Consider the following 20,253-nt stretch of genomic DNA (forward strand, 5'->3'; position numbering starts at 1 on the left):
AGCACAGAAACCTTTTCTTATATTTTTCATTAAAGAGTACAGTACAATGACTGTAAAATGTAAATGCCACAACACTCATTATCTATCACTTCTTGTTTCTGGTAATAGCAATTATTATGAGTTCATGTTTATGAGGAATAATACTGATCCGTGATACTGCTGAAACTTACATTCTAATGTCCTCCATTTTCTTAAAAATGGTCTGCTATAATAAGCTGTTTCAAATATGAAAACTTTGGGAATTATATTTTAATGCAATCTATTGCTTTGGGTACCAAAGGAGAAAAGAGAAACAGTGTAAGGGTTATATTTTTAGATAAAAATATAGTTTATTAAAGATTAAAAATATTCAAGATTTATCCTGTTTCTGTTTTACTGTAAACAGTGCTGCAATTTTCAACATATATTTAGAGTTCTTCCTACAACACCGGAACTGCCAAATGTTTTTTTTTTTTAAAAAATAGTGTGTGTGGGGGGGAGGAAATCATTAAACTTGTGATACTAAAAACCCTAATGATTTAATCTCATTGTTACTAATGGTTCAGAAAATGTTACTGAGTCACTGGTAAGCAGGTCAGATATTTCTATTTAAGTATTGTGTGATGTATGAGATTAAACCATAAATTACTTAATTATAGCATCAGAGGAGTAGCCATGTTAGTCTGTATCCACAAAAACAATGAGGAGTCTGGTGGCACCTTAAAGACTAACAAGATTTATTTGGGCATAAGCTTTCGTGGGTAAAATAACCACTTCCTGCATCTGAAGATGGATAAAAAACCACTACCGTGCATCTGAAGAAGTGGTTTTTTACCCACGAAAGCTTATGCCCAAATAAATCTGTTAGTCTTTAAGCTGCCACCAGACGCCTCGTTGTTTTAATTATAGCAAATATTGTGTTTGTTTTTTAATGTGTGCATTAAAGTCTCACACTGAAAGGTCACTTGCAGCCTTTCATTTTGTTTAGCACACACGTACTCAGTCCAGACAAAAATATGTTTTAAAGGCAACCAGAAATGTAACTTAACAGTGAATAAAGGAATAAAACTTATTTAAAATTAAAATGTAATGTGCAGAGATAGTTTTGTTTGTTTGTTGTAGTGATAAACAATATAAAGGGAAGATAATTTTACATAAAAGGAAAGACTATTAAAAACTAGAAATACCTGAATTGGATCTTTGATATCCAGAATTTTCCTGATTACCTGCCAGTGGAGTTGGTGGTGGATAGTTGGCTTCTGTGAGTTTACTGATATCTGATCGTGGTGTTGGTGGCGGCGGCAGTAAGGTGCTGTTAGGGCTACTAATATCTCCTTCAGCCACAAGAGTCAAGTCTGCTACATTTTCATCATCTATAGTCTGTATGCCTTCAGCCTGTAATTCTCTTGATTGCCTTTTCCATATTGTTGTATTGTTTTCCTGTACATGTGCAATTGGAGACAATGGGGCACTAAAAGGAACATCGTAAGTCTTCTGACTGTTGAGCGTTGTCAAAGCAGACTTATGTTTATTTTCTGAATGCCCTGTTTTCTTAATTGAATTTTCATTACAGTTTTGCATAGACTCCCGTTTTCCACTTGGCTGTGCACATTTATCCTTGCCATCATTTTTTGCAATTCTCTTGCTGAGACCTTTAGAGCTCACTGGTGTAGATGAGGGTGGTTCTTGTCCACTGGGAGGTAAACAAAGAAAATCAGGTAGAACAAGGTCTTCTTTCCTTAGCAGCCCACGTTGGTCATCTGCTCTGTTACTTTGAGCTTTGGATATGAGTTCAAAAAACTCTATTTAGAAGAAAACCCAAAATTGACAAATTTTTGTCAGAAAATGAAAGCCATTAAAATGTCAACCATTAGCATATTTATTCTCAATGAATACCTTCAGTTATTTTCAATGCTGCCTTGAAATTAGATTTTATATTAATTAGGAACTTTTTCAATTGCAGCAATGTTCACTAGCAGCATTATAATTAAGATAATCAAGATTGCTTCTGTAAGCAGTTTTGCAATTTAGAACAGCTGCATTTCACTCTGGGCTAAAATTCTGCATACCAAGTCTGCGTCCTAAACAAATTTTTTATTTTACGCATTAAAAATGAATCTTTATGTGTTTTTAATTCTTATTACATAACAAAGCTTTGGTCCTACTGAAATTTAACGGATTGTAAGATTAAGATGCACATTTGTATATTCTAAATGCTTCTTTGCACACCTCAATTTAAAAATAGTCAGCTCTCTGAAAGCTTATTGGTCCAGAATGTAGACAATCCTCTTACAAGACTTTTTTTTTTCCAGTTTAATAATAATGTGTCAATCTGGAACTTTTAGCCAAAACTTTGAATCTCATTGATGGAGTAGATTTAAGAGAAAAATCTTAGTTTTATCATAATGTTGTTTTGTGATTTAATATAATTTATATATGTGTAACTGATACACATTTAGGATAATTCATTATTTTGTTCTGGAAAGCCTCAAAGCTTAGCAACCAGAAATTTTAGACCTTGAGCCAAGAAGGATACCGCTCCCAAAAATGAAATAACTTAACTCCCAATGATAACTTAACCCTTTGGTACCAATCACCCAACTGCTTCAACATTGCTAAAATGGGAACTTCTCACATTCCCCTTACTCAGGAAGAAGGGCAGGATTACACCCTGGATCAAGCTCCAGGAGCTATTCTATCTTTACATTTCTGGAGATTAAAGTTCAAACTCATTTTAGGACCCACATGAAATCAGTTTTGTGGTTTCAACCCAGTTTACACTGATTGTCCAAATAAAAAAAATCAACAAATTTCACTGCAAAACCAAAATGTTTAGTTTTAGCAACAATGTTTTTTTGACATAATATGAAGTCAGATGTTACACTCCTAGAACTTACTTTACTTACAACTTTCTAACACTACTTTTGGGTGGTTTGGCAGAATCAGTAGGAGTGTTGTGTGAAAATAATTTTCAATAGGTTTGCAAAATGTTAGAAAATACATGGAGTTTGAACCTAAAGCATTTTGTAGCCCCAAAATATAATTTTTGCAAAGTTTTGCAAAATGGCAGTATGCACATCAAAACATAAAATATTTCAGAAATGTGTGTGTTTTGGACAAAAGCTGATTCTTCCTGAATTTTCAAATTTCATAAAGATTTTTCATTAAAAAATGTTCTATAATATTCAATAGGTCTTTCCCAAACTTGGATCAATTTCACAAAATCAAAATAAAATATGAAAGACTCAGATTCTGAGGTCTTCAAATTATGTTAATATTTCACTTGGCCTCAATAAGAAAATGAATTTATAAGAATGGGTAAAACAAGCTACTCAAGTAGCAAACAGAAATAAATCAATCAAAACGACATTAACATGTTTTGCAGCAACATTCAGAAACTAACAGCCATTCACAACAATGGTTTCAGCTACAGTACTTCCTTGTGTACAAACCTACAGACAGTTATTCACTTATATAAAGTAATTTGTGTGCAGCTTTTTGCAGGATCGGGCCCTTTGTTTGAACATCAGGTGGTAATAATGATGAAATTTAAATTTTTGCCCTAGCTAGCATATGTGTTCTGATTTTCACATTTTATTTTGAAGCTAGTGGGATAGGAAACTGTTTCAAATAATCCTTGAGATTGGTGGGTGGGAGGGAGTAATATATAAAGATATCGACCCTTAAAATGATCTTATTCCTTCACCTCCCTGTGACCTTTATTATCTCTCATTTTTTCACATCAGAAAACATACACGGAAAGGCAAATTCTGCTGTCATCAGTGAAATCCCCATGAAGTGATCGTCTCTCAAAGATGTAATTTAGGGAAGAATTTGGCTCAGAAAATGCAAAATGACCAGTTATGGCACAGCCTTGTCTCTTGTACCATTTCTAGCCACCTTTACAGAACATTTACTGAATGAAAAGTAATCTTTCTGTTCTTGTCCACCACCCCACACAACCACCACCACCCCTTTTCAAGTAGTGGTAATCTGGCTATCATAGGCTAAGGATAAAATTGTCAAAAGTGCCAAAGTGATTTAGGAGCCTAAGTCTCCCTTTCAAAAGTAACTTAGGCCCTTAGGAGCCTATGAGACTTTTGAAAAGGGGATCTAAGTCCAGACTTTAAAAGTTGTTTAGGCACCTAAAGATGCAGATAGACATCTAGTGTGTTTTCAAAAGTTCTTAGGCATCTAACACCCATTGATTTCTCTGGGAGTTAGTAACCTCAGCCCTTTTGAAAATCCTGTTAGGCATCTTAAGATGAGATAGGTGCCTACATACCTTTAAGAACCTGCAGGCATGTTTGAAAATTTTATCCTAGACTTCAATAAATTAGCAGTTCAAAGTTAACAGCAACAAGCATATAAGGAACTTGCCTGTTATTTTCGTCATACAGTGATAAATGCACAGTCCTTATGATTTCCACAGTCATGAATTGGAATTATCATTTTTCCTTGAACACTAATGTTATTACATATACTTAAAAAGTTGACATACCCTCTGCTTCGTCCAAATTAATTTTCTGATATTTTTTTCCCCCAATCTTTGCAAGAGATTCTTCTCTCTTTGATAGCCGAGCATCCCTAGCATTTTTTCCATTTTCGCCTTTTATTTTAATTGAATTAGACTTTCCTAGAGTTCTTCCCTCTCCCTGCATTAGAAGGAAAGTTAAAGTACTTCTTACAATTAGGATATACCACAAAATGTGCGTAATAGATTCTAAGTGAATAAAAAGGATATTTTATAAACAGCTCTCTCTGATTAAAAAATACAACAAATGTTATAGCTTAACCATTACAAAAAAGATTTAACACTGCACACCAAAAAAGAAAAAATCCCATTTACAAAGAGCAAATTGCTTGCACAGCAAAATTTACATGAAAGTAGTAGGCTCAAGCACTTGCCTTGGCTTTCCAAGAAAGTTAATGGGTTTTGATAAAGATGATCCACTCAGCTGATATAGAAAGCCAAGAATATAAAAGCCATAAAACACTCACTGCTACTCAATTCATGGTTGCACACTGGTGAAAAAGCAGGATTAAACCCCCACAGATGAAGTCTGACAGAAAGAATAGGATGATTTATAGCTGCAGCCAATTCAATTAGGTAATCTGGACACTGTTTTTAGCATAGATACCTGAAGCTTCTACTTTATGATGAGAGAAGAAAATAAAAGGTAATCTGAGTGGCAGAAATCATTTAAGAAAAACTTACTGTAGATGACTGATTTCTTGAAGTAGAAGTTACAACCGTACTTTGTTTTACTGGGGCGCCTTTTTGTCTATCTGTGAACATTAAAATAAAAATGTCTTCTATAATTATAAACATATCACTTCAGCAGAATATTAACATTTAAAATACAATGACACATAAAATACCCTGCTATGGGGCCCCCCAGAACAAGCTCTAGTAAAACCAGGGAAGATCAAACTTGACATCCCCAATATTTTTAAGTTAAATCAAGCAGAAAACAACCTAGTCTTTCCTGGATTTTCTGGGCTCAAATCATATGTATTATGAGTTTTTACACCTTTACTGAAAAGATGTGGCAGGGGTCAAAAAACTAAAGGGAAGACAGCTTTTCTTCACAATATTGAGTACAATAGCTGTTAACAAAATACATGAAAAGCAATGAGTGAGTAAAAATCTCTCTTCCTCTCTGTTCCTAAGCTTTCAATTTTCTTGACTTCTGTGATGACATAATTTCACTAGATCTGCAGTCACAGGGTTCAGTTTAGATGAAAACTGAGTCTTTTTTTAAAAACAGGAGATGCAGAAAAATGCATTAAGAAACCCCCAAATCCTTTCAGATCTGCTTTGTGCATCAACTGCCCTTTGGGAATCTCCATTTTTTCTCCATACACTGTTAAATTAAGCTCAGGGCTGCTTTAATTTACATCTGCCTGCAACAGACACAAAGGGCCAAAACCAGCTCAGGATCAGCTTGATGTAGGTTCATCCTGACAAAGCACTCTCTCTTTAATCATGCCTCTTTTTCCCTGGTGTATCAGGAAGCATATGTGGCATGAGAATGCCTATGTTGATTCTATGCTGCTCCAGGATCATCTTTCTACTGTGGTGATTCTGTGATGATTTACGAATGTTTAATGCCCAAAATAACTTGGCGGTGTAGAAAGAAGTGGGTCATTTGTGCCTAGTTCCTATATAACACTACCAATAGGGTTATAGAAGTTTTAAGGTAAATTACATTTTGTGGTCTGTCTCTCTTCAAAATGATTGGACAGATGACTCTGGTCCCCAAACAAAGTGATAAAATTTGACTCCCCTTCCCCCCAGCCAAATACAGCTCTCTTTATTTTACTCATTTCCCCTTCGAGATCCACCATTCTAAACATTTATTTTAATCTAATCTACATCCATTAACAAAATCACGTGATTTTTACCTATAAAGGGGGATACTAATGGTACATGGAACCTTTAATCTACAGGCCCCTGTTCTGAATCCAGTGAAGGTCAGTAGTGACAAAAAATAATTATTTAACTGCTGTTCTCTGGTCAATTTGAAGTGAATTAAGTCTTAGTTCAGCTTCTATTTCACAGAGATCCACCACCTCAAAAATCACAACTGGCACTCTTTTGCCAGTCTCTGCAGAGCCCAAGGATTGCATAGAGATGGAGACTGCACTGTCTTCTCACCTTACATGATCCATCTCTCCAGCAGTTGTAGCTGATACCCTAAGTTGTACCTGTCCTGTGGTAAAAGAGAGAACTTCATTCTCTAATGAACTAAGTGCTTGTAGGGTACTAAGGAGAAAAAATATTTTTTAAGAGTTACAAAATTTGCTATAAGATGAAAAGTCACACATTTACCTTTAATTCCTATAAAATGTTTTCCCATTCTATCCTATAAATCAAATCCTTCATCCTAACACTATTTACCTCATGTAAATTTATTTTTTCTATGAATGTAAAGTCAGGCTTAATGAGGCTCGTTACGCACTTCATAAAAACTTTCAGAACCTCTTACCTCTTCCTTTTGTTGGCTCTTTTTCATATAATACAACTCGTTGACCATCCAGATTAGATATAGGGACACCAAGATCTAGTGGTTCCTGATCACCATTCTGAAGTTAGATCACAGTTTGTGTAAAATAGAGAAAAACAATGGTTTTCAAAACAACTTGAATTTACAACTTGGTATTTAAAATAGAACACTAGCTAATACAGTTATACTTCAGCGTACCCCCAAGAATCCTCTGCTATCTTCCCTATAATTGTCAAACCAACACTGTCCATAATTGCTTTGATCATAATGGACACGAGTCATTTGTCTGCAACGTATTATGGACTGGCCAGTCTGACAACCCAACGGTAGACCTATAAGCTGTCAACAGTCTGGAGCTGATTTCTGTGCTTTCCAGGTTAATAGGGGCAACAGTTTTAATTGCTCTCAAATGACACCTTCTGGCTGACAGAGGAATGGAAAGAATGGACTATGGAGGAGGCTTATGTTCAGCCTTCCTCAGTTGGTATGTTTTGGTCTGAAATGAAGCCTCTTAAAAGGGAGCAGGAATTGGGGGGGGGGGGGGGGGGCACAGAAGGCCAAGACAAAGCAGGCCCAGACAAAGCCATAGTCAAACTATCTGAAGAATGAAGGCTATGACTATTGCATATTCTCATCCCAAAACACAGGCAGTTATAGAATACATTTTCATGCATAAAGATGAGCCTATACTAAATTTCTTGGAATACTCTATACTCTTTTCCAGACAAGCAATACTACAGATTTTACACCTGGGGTGGGCAAACTTTTTGGCCCGAGGACCACATCTGGGTATGGAAATTGTATGGCAGGCCATGAATGCTCACGACATTGGGGGTTGGGGTGCGGGAGGGGGTGATGGTTCCAGCTGGGGGTGCAGGCTCTGGGGTTGGGGGCACAGGAGGGTGCTCTGGGCTGGGACTGAGGGGTTTGGAGGGCAGGAGGGGGATCAGGGCTGGGGCAGGGGATTGGGGCACTGGAGGCGGTCAGGGATGCAGGCTCTGGGCAGCACTTACTTCTAGCAGCTCCCAGAAGTAGTGACACATCCCCCCGCCTCTGGCTCCCACGCAGAGGCGCGGCCAGGCAGTTCTGAGTGCTGCCCCATCCGCAGGCACCATCCCTGCAGCTCCTATTGGCCGAGTTTCCTGGGAATGGGAGCTGCGGGGGCCACGCCTGGGGTGGGGCAGCGTGTGAAGCCCCCCAGCTGAACCTATGCGTAGGAGCCAGAGGGAGGACACACTGATGCTTCCAGGAGATGCATGGAGCGGGGCAAGCCCCCAATCCTGCTCCCTGGCAGGAGCTCAAGGGCCATATTAAAAAGTCTAGAGGGCCGGATGAGGCCTTGGGCCGTAGTTCACCCCACCCCTGTTTTACACCAAAAGATACTTACTAGTTTTGCCACAAGTTCATTAAGATTTAAGCCATATTTTGCAACCACAGGCCGTAAAACTTCCGTTACTGGCTTAGTGGGTTTAGCCTTCAAACCAACTGATCTATTGATTGGAACAAGATCCAGCCTGAAACATATCAAATGTTGCAATAAGTGTTTGCTATTCAAATAAACCAAAAGTGAAAATGTTTGTAATCTAATCTAGGAACCAAATAAAGTGAGTTTGGATATAGTGTACTTCCATTAATAAGCAAAAATCCTCCCCACTCTTCTGCAAGCGCAGAGCACCTTCAGCACAGTGGAATCATTGCTGTTTCAGCAGACAGAATGAGGAAAGGTCAGGAGCCCACATACATCTGTAGTGACTCCTAGTGTAGCTACACAGAGCCTCCAGTCTTTTACCTCTTTCCTTGAAGGCTACTTGGACCATTATGATACAGCAGCTGTGGAGTAACTCTGTTCCTGTTCTACTGACTGCTATGTCAGGGCAGGCTCTGTGTAATCTGCTGAGACAAGTGGAACCAGCTGGGTGGATGATTGGGAAGAAATATAAACCCAGGGAAGAGCTCAGTGAGGGGTGGCTAGCCAGGCAGGAGAATAGGAGGGTTGTGGCTCTGTCCCTGCTGGCTGACACAAGCCTCAAAGGCCAGAAGACCCAGTGAGGGGTCGAAGCGGGGACCGGTGTTGGGGGAATTGGGACTGTAAAGCCATTGTAAATAAAAGAAAACAGGTGAAGCACCTACAAGAGGCGTCTGAGGCCCTTTCTTTTGCCAGCCCAAGCACAGGGTGCAGGGACAAGGGGAAGGAAACTTGTGCTGCCCTGTGACACGGAGAAAAATAGTTTTCCCACCTCTCCTAAGGAGGTCCATGGCATCCAGCCCAGCTAGTCAGGCTGGGCAATGGGAAAAGGATTTGAACCACAGCAAAGTCTAATGAACGTCCCAATTTATCAAACTGAAATGTATAAATTACTATTTCAGATAAAGTAAATTTATACTCAGGATGATACTGTTTTGTGAGAATAATGACTTTGCTATAAGAGGATTGGTATGAAACAGCAGTAAGAACAGCCGATAGAATGTTAACCTGAAATAAATATTAATACACTCCTGTTCAGAATCAATTATATCATTTTATAATGCTTTAGTAAAACCACATTTGGAATAAAGTCTCAGTTTAGTTTTAAGTATCACAACTTATCACAACATGCTGGGCATCACAACATGGGGAATAGATGGCCAGCCCTCTGTGGAGAAAGAGGTGGTTAGGGACTATTTAGAAAAGCTGGACGTGCACAAGTCCATGGGGCCGGACGAGTTGCATCCAAGAGTGCTAAAGGAACTGGCGGCTGTGATTGCAGAGCCATTGGCCATTATCTTTGAAAACTCGTGGCGAACGGGGGAAGTCCCGGATGACTGGAAAAAGGCTAATGTAGTGCCAATCTTTAAAAAAGGGAAGAAGGAGGATCCTGGGAACTATAGGCCAGTCAGCCTCACTTCAGTCCCCGGAAAAATCATGGAGCAGGTCCTCAAAGAATCAATCCTGAAGCACTTAAATGAGAGGAAAGTGATCAGGAACAGTCAGTATGGATTCACCAAGGGAAGGTCATGCCTGATTAATCTAATCGCCTTCTATGATGAGATTACTGGTTCTGTGGATGAAGGGAAAGCAGTGGATGTATTGTATCTTGACTTTAGCAAAGCTTTTGACACGGTCTCCCACAGTATTCTTGTCAGCAAGTTAAAGAAGTATGGGCTGGATGAATGCACTATAAGGTGGGTAGAAAGTTGGCTAGATTGTCGGGCTCAACAGGTAGTGATCAATGGCTCCATGTCTAGTTGGCAGCCGGTGTCAAGTGGAGTGCCACAGGGGTCGGTCCTGGGGCCGGTTTTGTTCAATATCTTCATAAATGATCTGGAGGATGGTGTGGATTGCACACTCAGCAAATTTGCGGATGATACTAAACTGGGAGGAGTGGTAGATACGCTGGAGGGCAGGGATAGGATACAGAGGGACCTTGACAAATTGGAGGATTGGGCCAAAAGAAATCTGATGAGGTTCAATAAGGATAAGTGCAGGGTCCTGCACTTAGGACGGAAGAACCCAATGCACAGCTACAGACTAGGGACCGAATGGCTAGGTAGCAGTTCTGCGGAAAAGGACCTAGGGGTGACAGTGGATGAGAAGCTGGATATGAGTCAGCAGTGTGCCCTTGTTGCCAAGAAGGCCAATGGCATTTTGGGATGTATAAGTAGGGGCATAGCGAGCAGATCGAGGGATGTGATGGTCCCCCTCTATTCGACATTGGTGAGGCCTCATCTGGAGTACTGTGTCCAGTTTTGGGCCCCACACTACAAGAAGGATATGGATAAATTGGAGAGAGTCCAGCGAAGGGCAACAAAAATGATTAGGGGTCTGGAACACATGACTTATGAGGAATGGCTGAGGATTGTTTAGTCTGCAGAAGAGAAGAATGAGGGGGGATTTGATAGCTGCTTTCAACTACCTGAGAGGTGGTTCCAGAGAGGATGGTTCTAGACTATTCTCAGTGGTGGAAGAGGACAGGACAAGGAGTAATGGTCTCAAGTTGCAGTGGGGGAGGTTTAGGTTGGATATTAGGAAAAACTTTTTCACTAGGAGGGTGGAATGCGTTGCCTAGGGAGGTGGTGGAATCTCCTTCCTTAGAAGTTTTTAAGGTCAGGCTTGACAAAGCCTTGGCTGGGATGATTTAATTGGGGATGGGTCCTGCTTTTGAGCAGGGGGTTGGACTAGATGACCTCCTGAGGTCCCTTCCAACCCTGATATTCTATGATTCTATCAGAGGGGTAGCCGTGTTAGTCTGGATCTGTAAAAGGGGCAAAGAGTCCTGTGGCACCTTATAGACTAACAGACGTATTGGAGCGTAAGCTTTCGTGGGTGAATACCCACTTCGTCAGTTGAAATTATGCAATCTCTCCAAACCTAATAATTGTTTTAGAGAAAGAGTAGCAACATATGGTATAACCATTTTAGAGCTAAAATAATTTGAAAACTGAACAAAACCACAAATAATAAGATTGCTCAGAGTCTTAGCGAGAATCAGTAAATTAATGAAGATGTATCCTTCTACAGAAATCAATCCTACAAAAGTAGACAAGTAACTTATAGATAAAATAAAGAAAATATTAATTAAAATACCAAAGGACTGCTAGGAAATTAAAGTATTTCTAGCTTGAAAAATGTGGTCTGAAAGTACAATAAAGCTAAATAAATAACTTGGTCAAGCAATGCTGAATGGGACAAATAGGTTCATAGAATCAAATACCAGGGTTGGAAGGGACCTCAGGAGGTCATCTAGTCCAACCCCCTGCTCAAAGCAAGACCCATCCCCAATTTTTTTACCCTAGATCCCTAAATGGCCCCTTCAAGGATTGAACTCACAACCCTGAGTTTAGCAGGCCAATGCTCAAACCACTGAGCTATCCCTCCCCCTAACTTATAACAGGTTGACTGTTTATAAGGATGTAAAAACTAAGGGGGAGACTATTAAGTTAGTGTGTTCCAAGGAATATATATTATGCCTTTTCTATTTCTAATTCCATTAGTCTTCTCCTTTATTTTCAATATAGTTTCTCCATGTTAAACATTGTATGTGCACCACACCATCAAGCCGGAATTCTTAGAAAACAGTGGCCACTGTAGCCACATATGTACTTCCTCATGGTACCATGTGTTCAGCTGGATGGTAAATAAAAATGGAACTACAATCAAAGAGATATAAAACTGTTATAGACAGACAGGTTGAAGGGGAACAATTTTCTTATTATGCTTGATTGTAACATCAGTATTTCCCCTGTACATCTGAGAAAAAAATTAATTGACTATTGGAGACTGAGATTTGTTATAGATTCCTATAAAGATTAATTCTAAACTTAATATGTAAGATTGCTAGGCAGCACTCCAGTTTCACATGTAAGAACAGAAACAACGATAGCGATGAACAGAGGATATTTATCTTTGAAGGAAGTATGTTTTAAGTACTCCATTGCAGAGAAGTTAAATTAATTCTTTGCATCAGTCGTCATTGCAGAGGATGTGAGTGAGATTCCCACATCTGAGACACTCTTTTTTGGTGACAAATCTGAGGAACTATACCAGACTGAGATGTCAATAGAGGAGGTTTTGGAACAAATGGATACATTAAACAGTAATAAGTCACCAGACCGGATGGTATTCATAGATTCATAGATTCATAGATATTTAGGTCAGAAGGGACCATTATGATCATCTAGTCTGACCTCCTGCACAATGCAGGCCACAGAATTTCACCCACCACTCCTAAAAAAGACCTCACACCTATATCTGTGCTATTGAAGTCCTCAAATTGTAGTTTGAAGACCTCAAGGAGCAGAGAATCCTCCAGCAAGTGACCCGTGCCCCATGCTACAGAGGAAGGCGAAAAACCTCCAGGGCCTTCCAATCTGCCCTGGAGGAAAATTCCTTCCCGACCCCAAATATGGCGATCAGCTAAACCCTGAGCATATGGGCAAGATTCATCAGCCAGATACTGCAGAAAATTCTTTCCCGGGTAACTTGGATCTTACCCCATCTAAAAACCCATCACAGGCCATTGGGCCTATTTACCATGAATATTTAATTACCAAAACCATGTTATCCCATCATACCATCTCCTCCATAAACTTATCGAGTTTAATCTTAAAGCAAGATAGATCTTTTGCCCCCACTACTTCCCTCGGAAGGCTATTCCAAAACTTCACTCCTCTGATGGTTAGAAACCTTCGTCTAATTTCTAATCTAAATTTCCTAGTGGCCAGTTTATATCCATTTGTTCTTGTGTCCACATTGGTATTGAGTTTAAATAATTCCTCTCCCTCTCTGGTATTTATCCCTCTGATATATTTATAGAGAGCAATCATATCTCCCCTCAACCTTCTTTTAGTTAGGCTAAACAAGCCAAGCTCCCTGAGTCTCCTTTCATAAGACAAGTTTTCCATTCCTCGGATCATCCTAGTAGCCCTTCTCTGTACCTGTTCCAGTTTGAATTCATCCTTCTTAAACATGGGAGACCAGAACTGCACACAGTATTCCAGGTGAGGTCTCACCAGTGCCTTATATAACGGTACTAAAACCTCCTTATCCCTACTGGAAATACCTCTCCTGATGCATCCCAAGACGACATTAGCTTTTTTCACAGCCATATCACATTGGCAGCTCATAGTCAACCTATGATCAACCAATACTCCAAGGTCCTTTTCCTCCTCCGTTACTTCTAGTTGATGCGTCCCTAGCTTATAACTAAAATTTTTGTTATTAATCCCTAAATGCATGACCTTACACTTCTCACTATTAAATTTCATCCTATTCCTATTACTCCAGTTTACAAGGTCATCCAGATCCTCCTGTAGGGTATCCCTGTCCTTCTCTAAATTAGCAATACCTCCCAGCTTTGTATCATCTGCAAACTTTATTAGCACACTCCCACTTTTTGTGCCCAGGTCAGTAATAAAAAGATTAAATAAGATTGGTCCCAAAACTGATCCTTGAGGAACTCCACTGGTAACCTCCCTCCAACTTGACAGTTCACCTTTCAGTAGGACCCGTTGTAGTCTCCCCTTTAACCAATTCCCTATCCACCTTTCAATTTTCCTATTGATGCCCATCTTATCCAATTTAACTAATAATTCCCCATGTGGCACAGTATCAAACGCCTTACTAAAATCTAAATAAATTAGATCCACTGCGTTTCCTTTATCTAAAAAATCTGTTACTCTCTCAAAGAAGGAAATCAGGTTGGTTTGGCACGATCTACCTTTTGTAAAACCATGTTGTATTTTGTCCCATTTACCATTGACTTCAATGTCCTTAACTACCTTCTCCTTCAAAATTTTTTCCAAGACCTTGCATACTACAGATGTCAAACTAACAGGCCTATAATTACTTGGATCACTTTTTTTCCCTTTCTTAAAAATAGGAACTATGTTAGCAATTCTCCAATTTTTTGGAGTATTCACTCAAGAGGAATTCAAATACAAAACTGCAGAACTACTAAGTATGGTATGTAACATATCATTAAAATCAGTGTCTAATCCAGATGACTGGAGGACACCAGTTTTTAAAAAAGGCTCCAGATGCGATCCTGGCAATTACAGGCCGGTAAGCCTAACTTCAGAACCAGGAAAATTGCTTGAAACTATAGTAAAGATCAGAATGATGAGACACACAGATTAACACAATTTGTTGGGGAAGAGTCAAAATGGCTTTTATAAAAGAAAATCATCCCTCACCAATCTATTAGAATTCTTTGACAACTGTTATCCAGTGGAGTTAATGTGCTAAGACTTTCAGAAAGCCTTTGACAAGGTCCCTCACCAAAGTCTCTTGAGCAAAGTACATGGACATGGGGTTAGAGCAGGGGTGGGCAAACCTTTTTGCCCGAGAGCCACCTCTGGGTTTGGAAATTGTATTGCGGGCCATGAATGCTCACGAAATTGGGGGTTGGGTTTCGGGGGTGGGCTGTGAGGGCTCCGGCTGGGGGTTGCAGGCTCTGGGGATGAAGGGGTGGGGGTGCAGGAGGGTGCTCCGGGCTGGGACCGAGGAGTTTGGAGGGCAGGAGGGGGATCAGGGCTGGGGAAGGAGGTTGGGGGGAAAGAGGGGGTCAGGGGTGCAGGCTCTGGGCAGTGCTTACCTCAAGCAGCTCCCAGAAGCAGCGGCATGTCACCTCTCCATTGTCTATGCAGAGGCGCAGCCAGGCAGCTCTGCACACTGCCCCGATTGCAGGCGCCGTCCCTGCAGTTCCCATTGGCTGCGGTTCCCAGACAATAGGAGCTGCGGGGGCGGCACTTGGGGTGGGGGCAGCGTGCAGCACCCCTTGGCTGCCCCGACACACAGGAGCCGGAGTGGGGACATGCCACTGCTTCTGGGAGCCGTGTAGAGTGGGGCAAGTCCCCGACCCTGCTCCCCAGCTGGAGCACCAGAGCAGAGCAAGCCCCAGAACCTGCTCCCCTGCTGGAGCTCAAGGCTGGATTAAAATGTCTGGATTAAAATGTCTGGAGGGCTGGATGCGGCCCCCAGGCTGTAGTTTCCCCACCACTGGATAAGAGGGAAGGTCCTCTTATGGATCAGTAACTGATTAAAAGTTAGGAAACAAAGGGTAGGAATAAATGGTTAGTTTTCAGAATGGACAGAGGTAAAAATGATTGGGTCTAAATTAGCTATTACCACTCAAGAAAGAGATCTTGGAGTCACTGTGGATAGTTCTCTGAAAACAACCACTCAATGTGCAGCGGCAGTCAAAAAAGCAAACAGAACATTGGGAATCATTAAGAAAAAGATAGATAAGACAGAAAATATTATATTGCCTCTATATAAATCCATGGTACGCTCACATCTTGAACACTGCATGCAGATGTGGTCACCCCATATCAAAAAAGATATACTGGAATTAGAAAAGATTCAGAAAAGGGCAACAAAAATGATTAGAGGTATGGAAGGGCTTCCATATGAAGAGTGAAAGACTGGGAATTTTTGAGCTTGGGAAAGAGATGACTAAGGGGGGGGATATGATAGAGGTCTATAAAATCATGACTGATGTGGAGAAAGTAAATAAGGAAGTGATATTTACTCCTTCTCATAACACAAGAACTAGGGGTCATCAAATGAAATTAATAGACAGCAGGTTTAAAACAAACAAAAGGAAATATTTTTTCACATAACGCACAGTCAACCTATGGAACTCCTTGCTAGAGGATGTTGTGAAGGCCAAGACTATAACAGGGTTCAAAAAAGAACTAGATAAGTTCATGAAGGATAGGTCCATCAAGGGCTATTAGCCAGGATGGGCAGGGATGGTGATCCTAGCTTCGGTTTGCCAGAAGCTGGGAATGAGTGACAGGGAATGGACCACTCAAGGATTACCTGTTCTGTTCATTCGCTCTAGGGCACCTGGCATTGGCCACTGTCAGAAGACAGGATACTGGGCTAGATGGACCTTTGGTCTGACCCAGGATGACCGTTCTTAAGTAGTTTCAGATAATTTAAAACTATCTATTAGCTCAACATTTTTATATATAGCTTGCATGAAGTATTATTTCATTTTGAGATAAATCTAAAAAAACAGATTAATATGTTCTAAAATAATTTTTAAAAAAATATATGGGAAATACAGGTGTCCCCCCTCCGGTCTCCTGCTAGTAATAGCTCACCTTACCTGATCACTCTCGTTACAGTGTGTATGGTAACACCCATTGTTTCATGTTCTCTGTGTATATAAATCTCCCCACTGTATTTTCCACTGAATGCATCCGATGAAGTGAGCTGTAGCTCATGAAAGCTTATGCTCAAATAAATTTGTTCGTCTCTAAGGTGCCACAAGCATACTAAATGTTATTCTGTGTTACACTCACCTTTATTTTATTGAACAGATATAACTCAGAATGCATTCTGGAGCATTTACATTAGCTGGAGCGGAAAATGTCACAAAAAGATAATATTTTTTCTCTTACCGAAATAAAGTACGCTTTTCTAAACGTAGATCCCGAGAATCCAAGATGCTACTGTCTTGATGCAATACAAGTGGCTATAGAGCATATGGTTGGAACAAAAGAAGAGAAAATATGTTAAATTGGGTACATGTCACTTGTTATATATCATTTAACAATATGTAACAGCTGCGCAGAACAAAAGAAGCCATTTTAAAATTAGCCCAGGAAGAGAGACAGAACTATTATTAAGCTTTGTGTGTATGGCTATTATTGTATTAATTTACAGCAAGCAACATGATTAGTTTCTTTTTTTCTCTGGCTAGTTCCAAAAGACGTAGGGGCCAATTCTGTGAGGTGCTTAGCAATTTCCTACTTCCATTAAAGTCAATGGGTATTGAGAGCTCTCAGCATCTCATACAAGGCCTGGGCACTTAAACATAAGGGGCTGAACAAACAGAATGATACATCAGAAAATACGACAAAATAATGTTGGCAGAAAGATTTAAAAGAACAGATTATTTTACAAGGAAGACAAGTAAATTAGGATCATAGTCACAGTTTTTAAATCTAGAAGGGATCATTAGTCTTATCTCTTGCATAACACTAGACAAAATCTTCATCAAGCCCATAACTTTTTTGAACCATAGCATCTCTTGTACAAAGATATCCAGTTCTGATTTAAAGACTTCAAATGATGGAGAATCCATCACCTCGCTTCATACATTGTTCCAATGGTTAAATACCCTCACTGTTAAAAAAAGTACACCTTATTTCTGATCTGAATTTGTCTAGCCTCAGCTTTCAATCACTGGATCTTGTTATGCCTTTTTCTGTCAGATTAAAGAGTTGTCTATCAAAAACTTCTTCTCCATGTAGATACTGTAGGTTGTTATGAAGTCACTGCTTAAACCTCTCTCAGACAAACTTAACAGACTGAAGTTCTTAATCTCCTCCCTCTAAGGCATGTTTTCCAGACCTCAAATCTTGTAGCTCTCTCCTGAACCCTTTCCATTTTTTCAATATCCTTTTAAAAATGTAGTATCAGAAATGGACACAGTATTCCAGTAATGATCTCACTAATATTCTTCCATTGAGCAACACACATAAATCCCATTATTGTCAATGTGAAGTCTGAATATAAAGTGGTAGAGTATTCCTCTAAATAATCAATAATCCCATATATGTAAACTGATTAGGAAGTCTGAGTTTTTGAAAAAAAGCATAGGAACATACAGTACCTTGTCTCCTCCAACTAAAAATAGGTCTACTGCAGCTATGTTAATGCCATGTTTCTCACAGAGCCCAGATAACATCTCTTTGACTGAGAATCCTGATTTAACAACCATTTTACAGGACGAGCCATCTGGAAGGTTTATACAGCAGTATTTTGAGGATTTCTCTTTATCAGGTAAAGATGCAGATACCCGAGAGGCATCAGACTTGTCAGAAACAAAAATGAAAGTTAAGAACAAATACACAATATTACAGTCCAACAAATCAAATTAAAAAAGGGAACACATTTTTAACCATGTTTGGGGTTTACCCTTCCTTCAGAATATTTCGATTACCAGGTAATTGTTTTAGAATTATTTCCACTTAAGACAAAGACGCTACCACAGACCAAACTTCACAAATCTAAACATACTTTAAAAATAGTTGAATTTTTGGATGGCGTTTTGCTTTCAGAAAAAACGTGTAAATCAAAGAACTTCAATATCTTGGGGGGGAGGGGTAGTGTAAAAGAGAGCCCACCCTGTAGAGTAGAGTAACATCTTGTGAAAATATATAAAGCATAAATAATTATAAAGTTGCTTAAGTTACAAATAAGTAACTGTCTACATTAACTAATTATCTGCATATGTAATGTACCACTGTTTTCCTATGACAGCACTACAGATATACGAAGATTCTATGTATAAAATGATTGATGCCTAGAAAAATCAATTTTCTCAAAAATTTTCTGCCACGTTATATACATCAACCAACGTCCTACAAGCAGAAATGCATCACAGAGAAATGGACGCTGGTAGTCTATGGTCCAGATTCACCCACACAGGTGGCAACAGGCTCCAAATTATGCCAAACTGCACTTCAAGTGCAGCCACCCCAGGAAAGGAGAAGTCAGCCCAGGGGGAAAGCAGGAGGCAGTACCACACTGCCTTCCCTGAAGTTTCCATGCAGCGTTTCTCAAACTGGAGTCCACGTACCGCTGGGGGTCCCCAAGTGTACTCCCAGGGTTCTGTGGGCCCCGCTGATCAACTCCTCCCCCTCCAGAGGTGCCGTGGGGCTAAGGCAGGCTCCCTACCTGCCCTGGCTCTGCGCCACTCCCGGAAGCAGCCAGCACGACCCTGTGGCCCCTGGGGGAATAACCGCTGGGAACTGCCCTACCAAATTCACAGTTCAATTTGACAAATTGCACGGTCATAGGATTTTAAAAATCTTACATTTCACGGCTTTAGATATTTAAATCTGAAATTTCAAGGTGTTGTAACTGTGGGGGTCCTGACCCAAACAGAGGTAGTGGGGGCAGTCACAAGGCTATTGTAGGGGGTCACGATATTGTCATCTTTACTTCTGCACTGCTACTGGCAGCAGGGCTGCCTTCAGAGCTGGCTCCCAGCCAGCAGCCATGGAGCTTCCTGCAGCCAGGGAAGTTCCCAGAGGTGGGTCTGATCTGGCCCTGGGAGTGGCCTGTGCAAGGGAAGAGAAAGTCCTGTCCCTCCCTAGCCCGGCAGCTCAAGCTCATCGCACAGTAGGAGCCCCCAGCCCAGACCGTCCCCGGGCCCACTGTTTCCCCAACCTATAAGGCCGGCCCTGCTCCTCCGAAAAGTGATGACCCTCTCCCATACCATGCGACTCTCACTTCTGCACTGCTGCTGGCGGCGCTGCCTTCAGAGCTGGGTGCCTGGCCAGAATCCACAGCTCTCCAGAATCCAGCTCTGAACACAGCACGGAAGTAAGGGTGTCAATACCGTGACCCTCCTTCAGTACCCAGATTTCACGAGGAAAACCAGATTTCACAGTTTGTGATACGTTTTTCACGGCTGTGAATTTGGTAAGGCCCTAATTATAGCCACGAAAAGTCATCTTAGTACACACAAAGCATTGTTTTTACAAGGTAATATTTTGAAGTATTTAATAAACACTCAGTTTAAATAGATGCTACCAATATGGCTCTTCACTGTTTATTTCTCTGCTTGCTCACTAGCATCACATATATCAACAAGAATCTGTCTGATTCTTAGAATCAAATTTGTAAGTCAAACAGGTACTGTCAGGATAAAAAAGGATATTTTAAAATTATATTCTTTTATACGCTTTGTTAAAATTCACTTTAAATCTAGGGTTATATTAAATTTTAAGTTTACTTTTCATTATTTATATTGTTTACTTTGTG

At 40.2% G+C, this 20,253-nt stretch overlaps 1 protein-coding gene across 7 annotated transcripts in view; it reads right to left on the minus strand.

Moving 5' to 3' along the window:
* The window catches only part of RGS12 (regulator of G protein signaling 12), a 183,552-nt gene that overhangs the window by 11,230 nt on the left and 152,069 nt on the right, over positions 1 to 20,253 (minus strand). For 5 of the 7 annotated variants that reach the window (XM_073342641.2, XM_078852589.1, XM_073342637.2 and 2 more), the window contains 7 exons: positions 18,095 to 18,295; positions 16,878 to 16,951; positions 8,377 to 8,503; positions 6,972 to 7,068; positions 5,198 to 5,268; positions 4,481 to 4,634; positions 1,167 to 1,781 (listed from right to left, as the gene is read on the minus strand). In XM_073342641.2, the coding sequence (XP_073198742.1) occupies positions 1,167 to 1,781; positions 4,481 to 4,634; positions 5,198 to 5,268; positions 6,972 to 7,068; positions 8,377 to 8,503; positions 16,878 to 16,951; positions 18,095 to 18,295 (1,339 nt within the window). Of the gene's footprint in view, positions 1 to 1,166; positions 1,782 to 4,480; positions 4,635 to 5,197; positions 5,269 to 6,971; positions 7,069 to 8,376; positions 8,504 to 16,877; positions 16,952 to 18,094; positions 18,296 to 20,253 lie in introns of those variants that run through there. The other 2 variants (XM_073342643.2, XM_073342642.2) reach the window with 1 other exon arrangement.

Source organism: Lepidochelys kempii, chromosome 4 (genome assembly GCF_965140285.1).
Source record: "Lepidochelys kempii isolate rLepKem1 chromosome 4, rLepKem1.hap1, whole genome shotgun sequence".
NCBI lineage: Eukaryota > Metazoa > Chordata > Testudines > Cheloniidae > Lepidochelys > Lepidochelys kempii.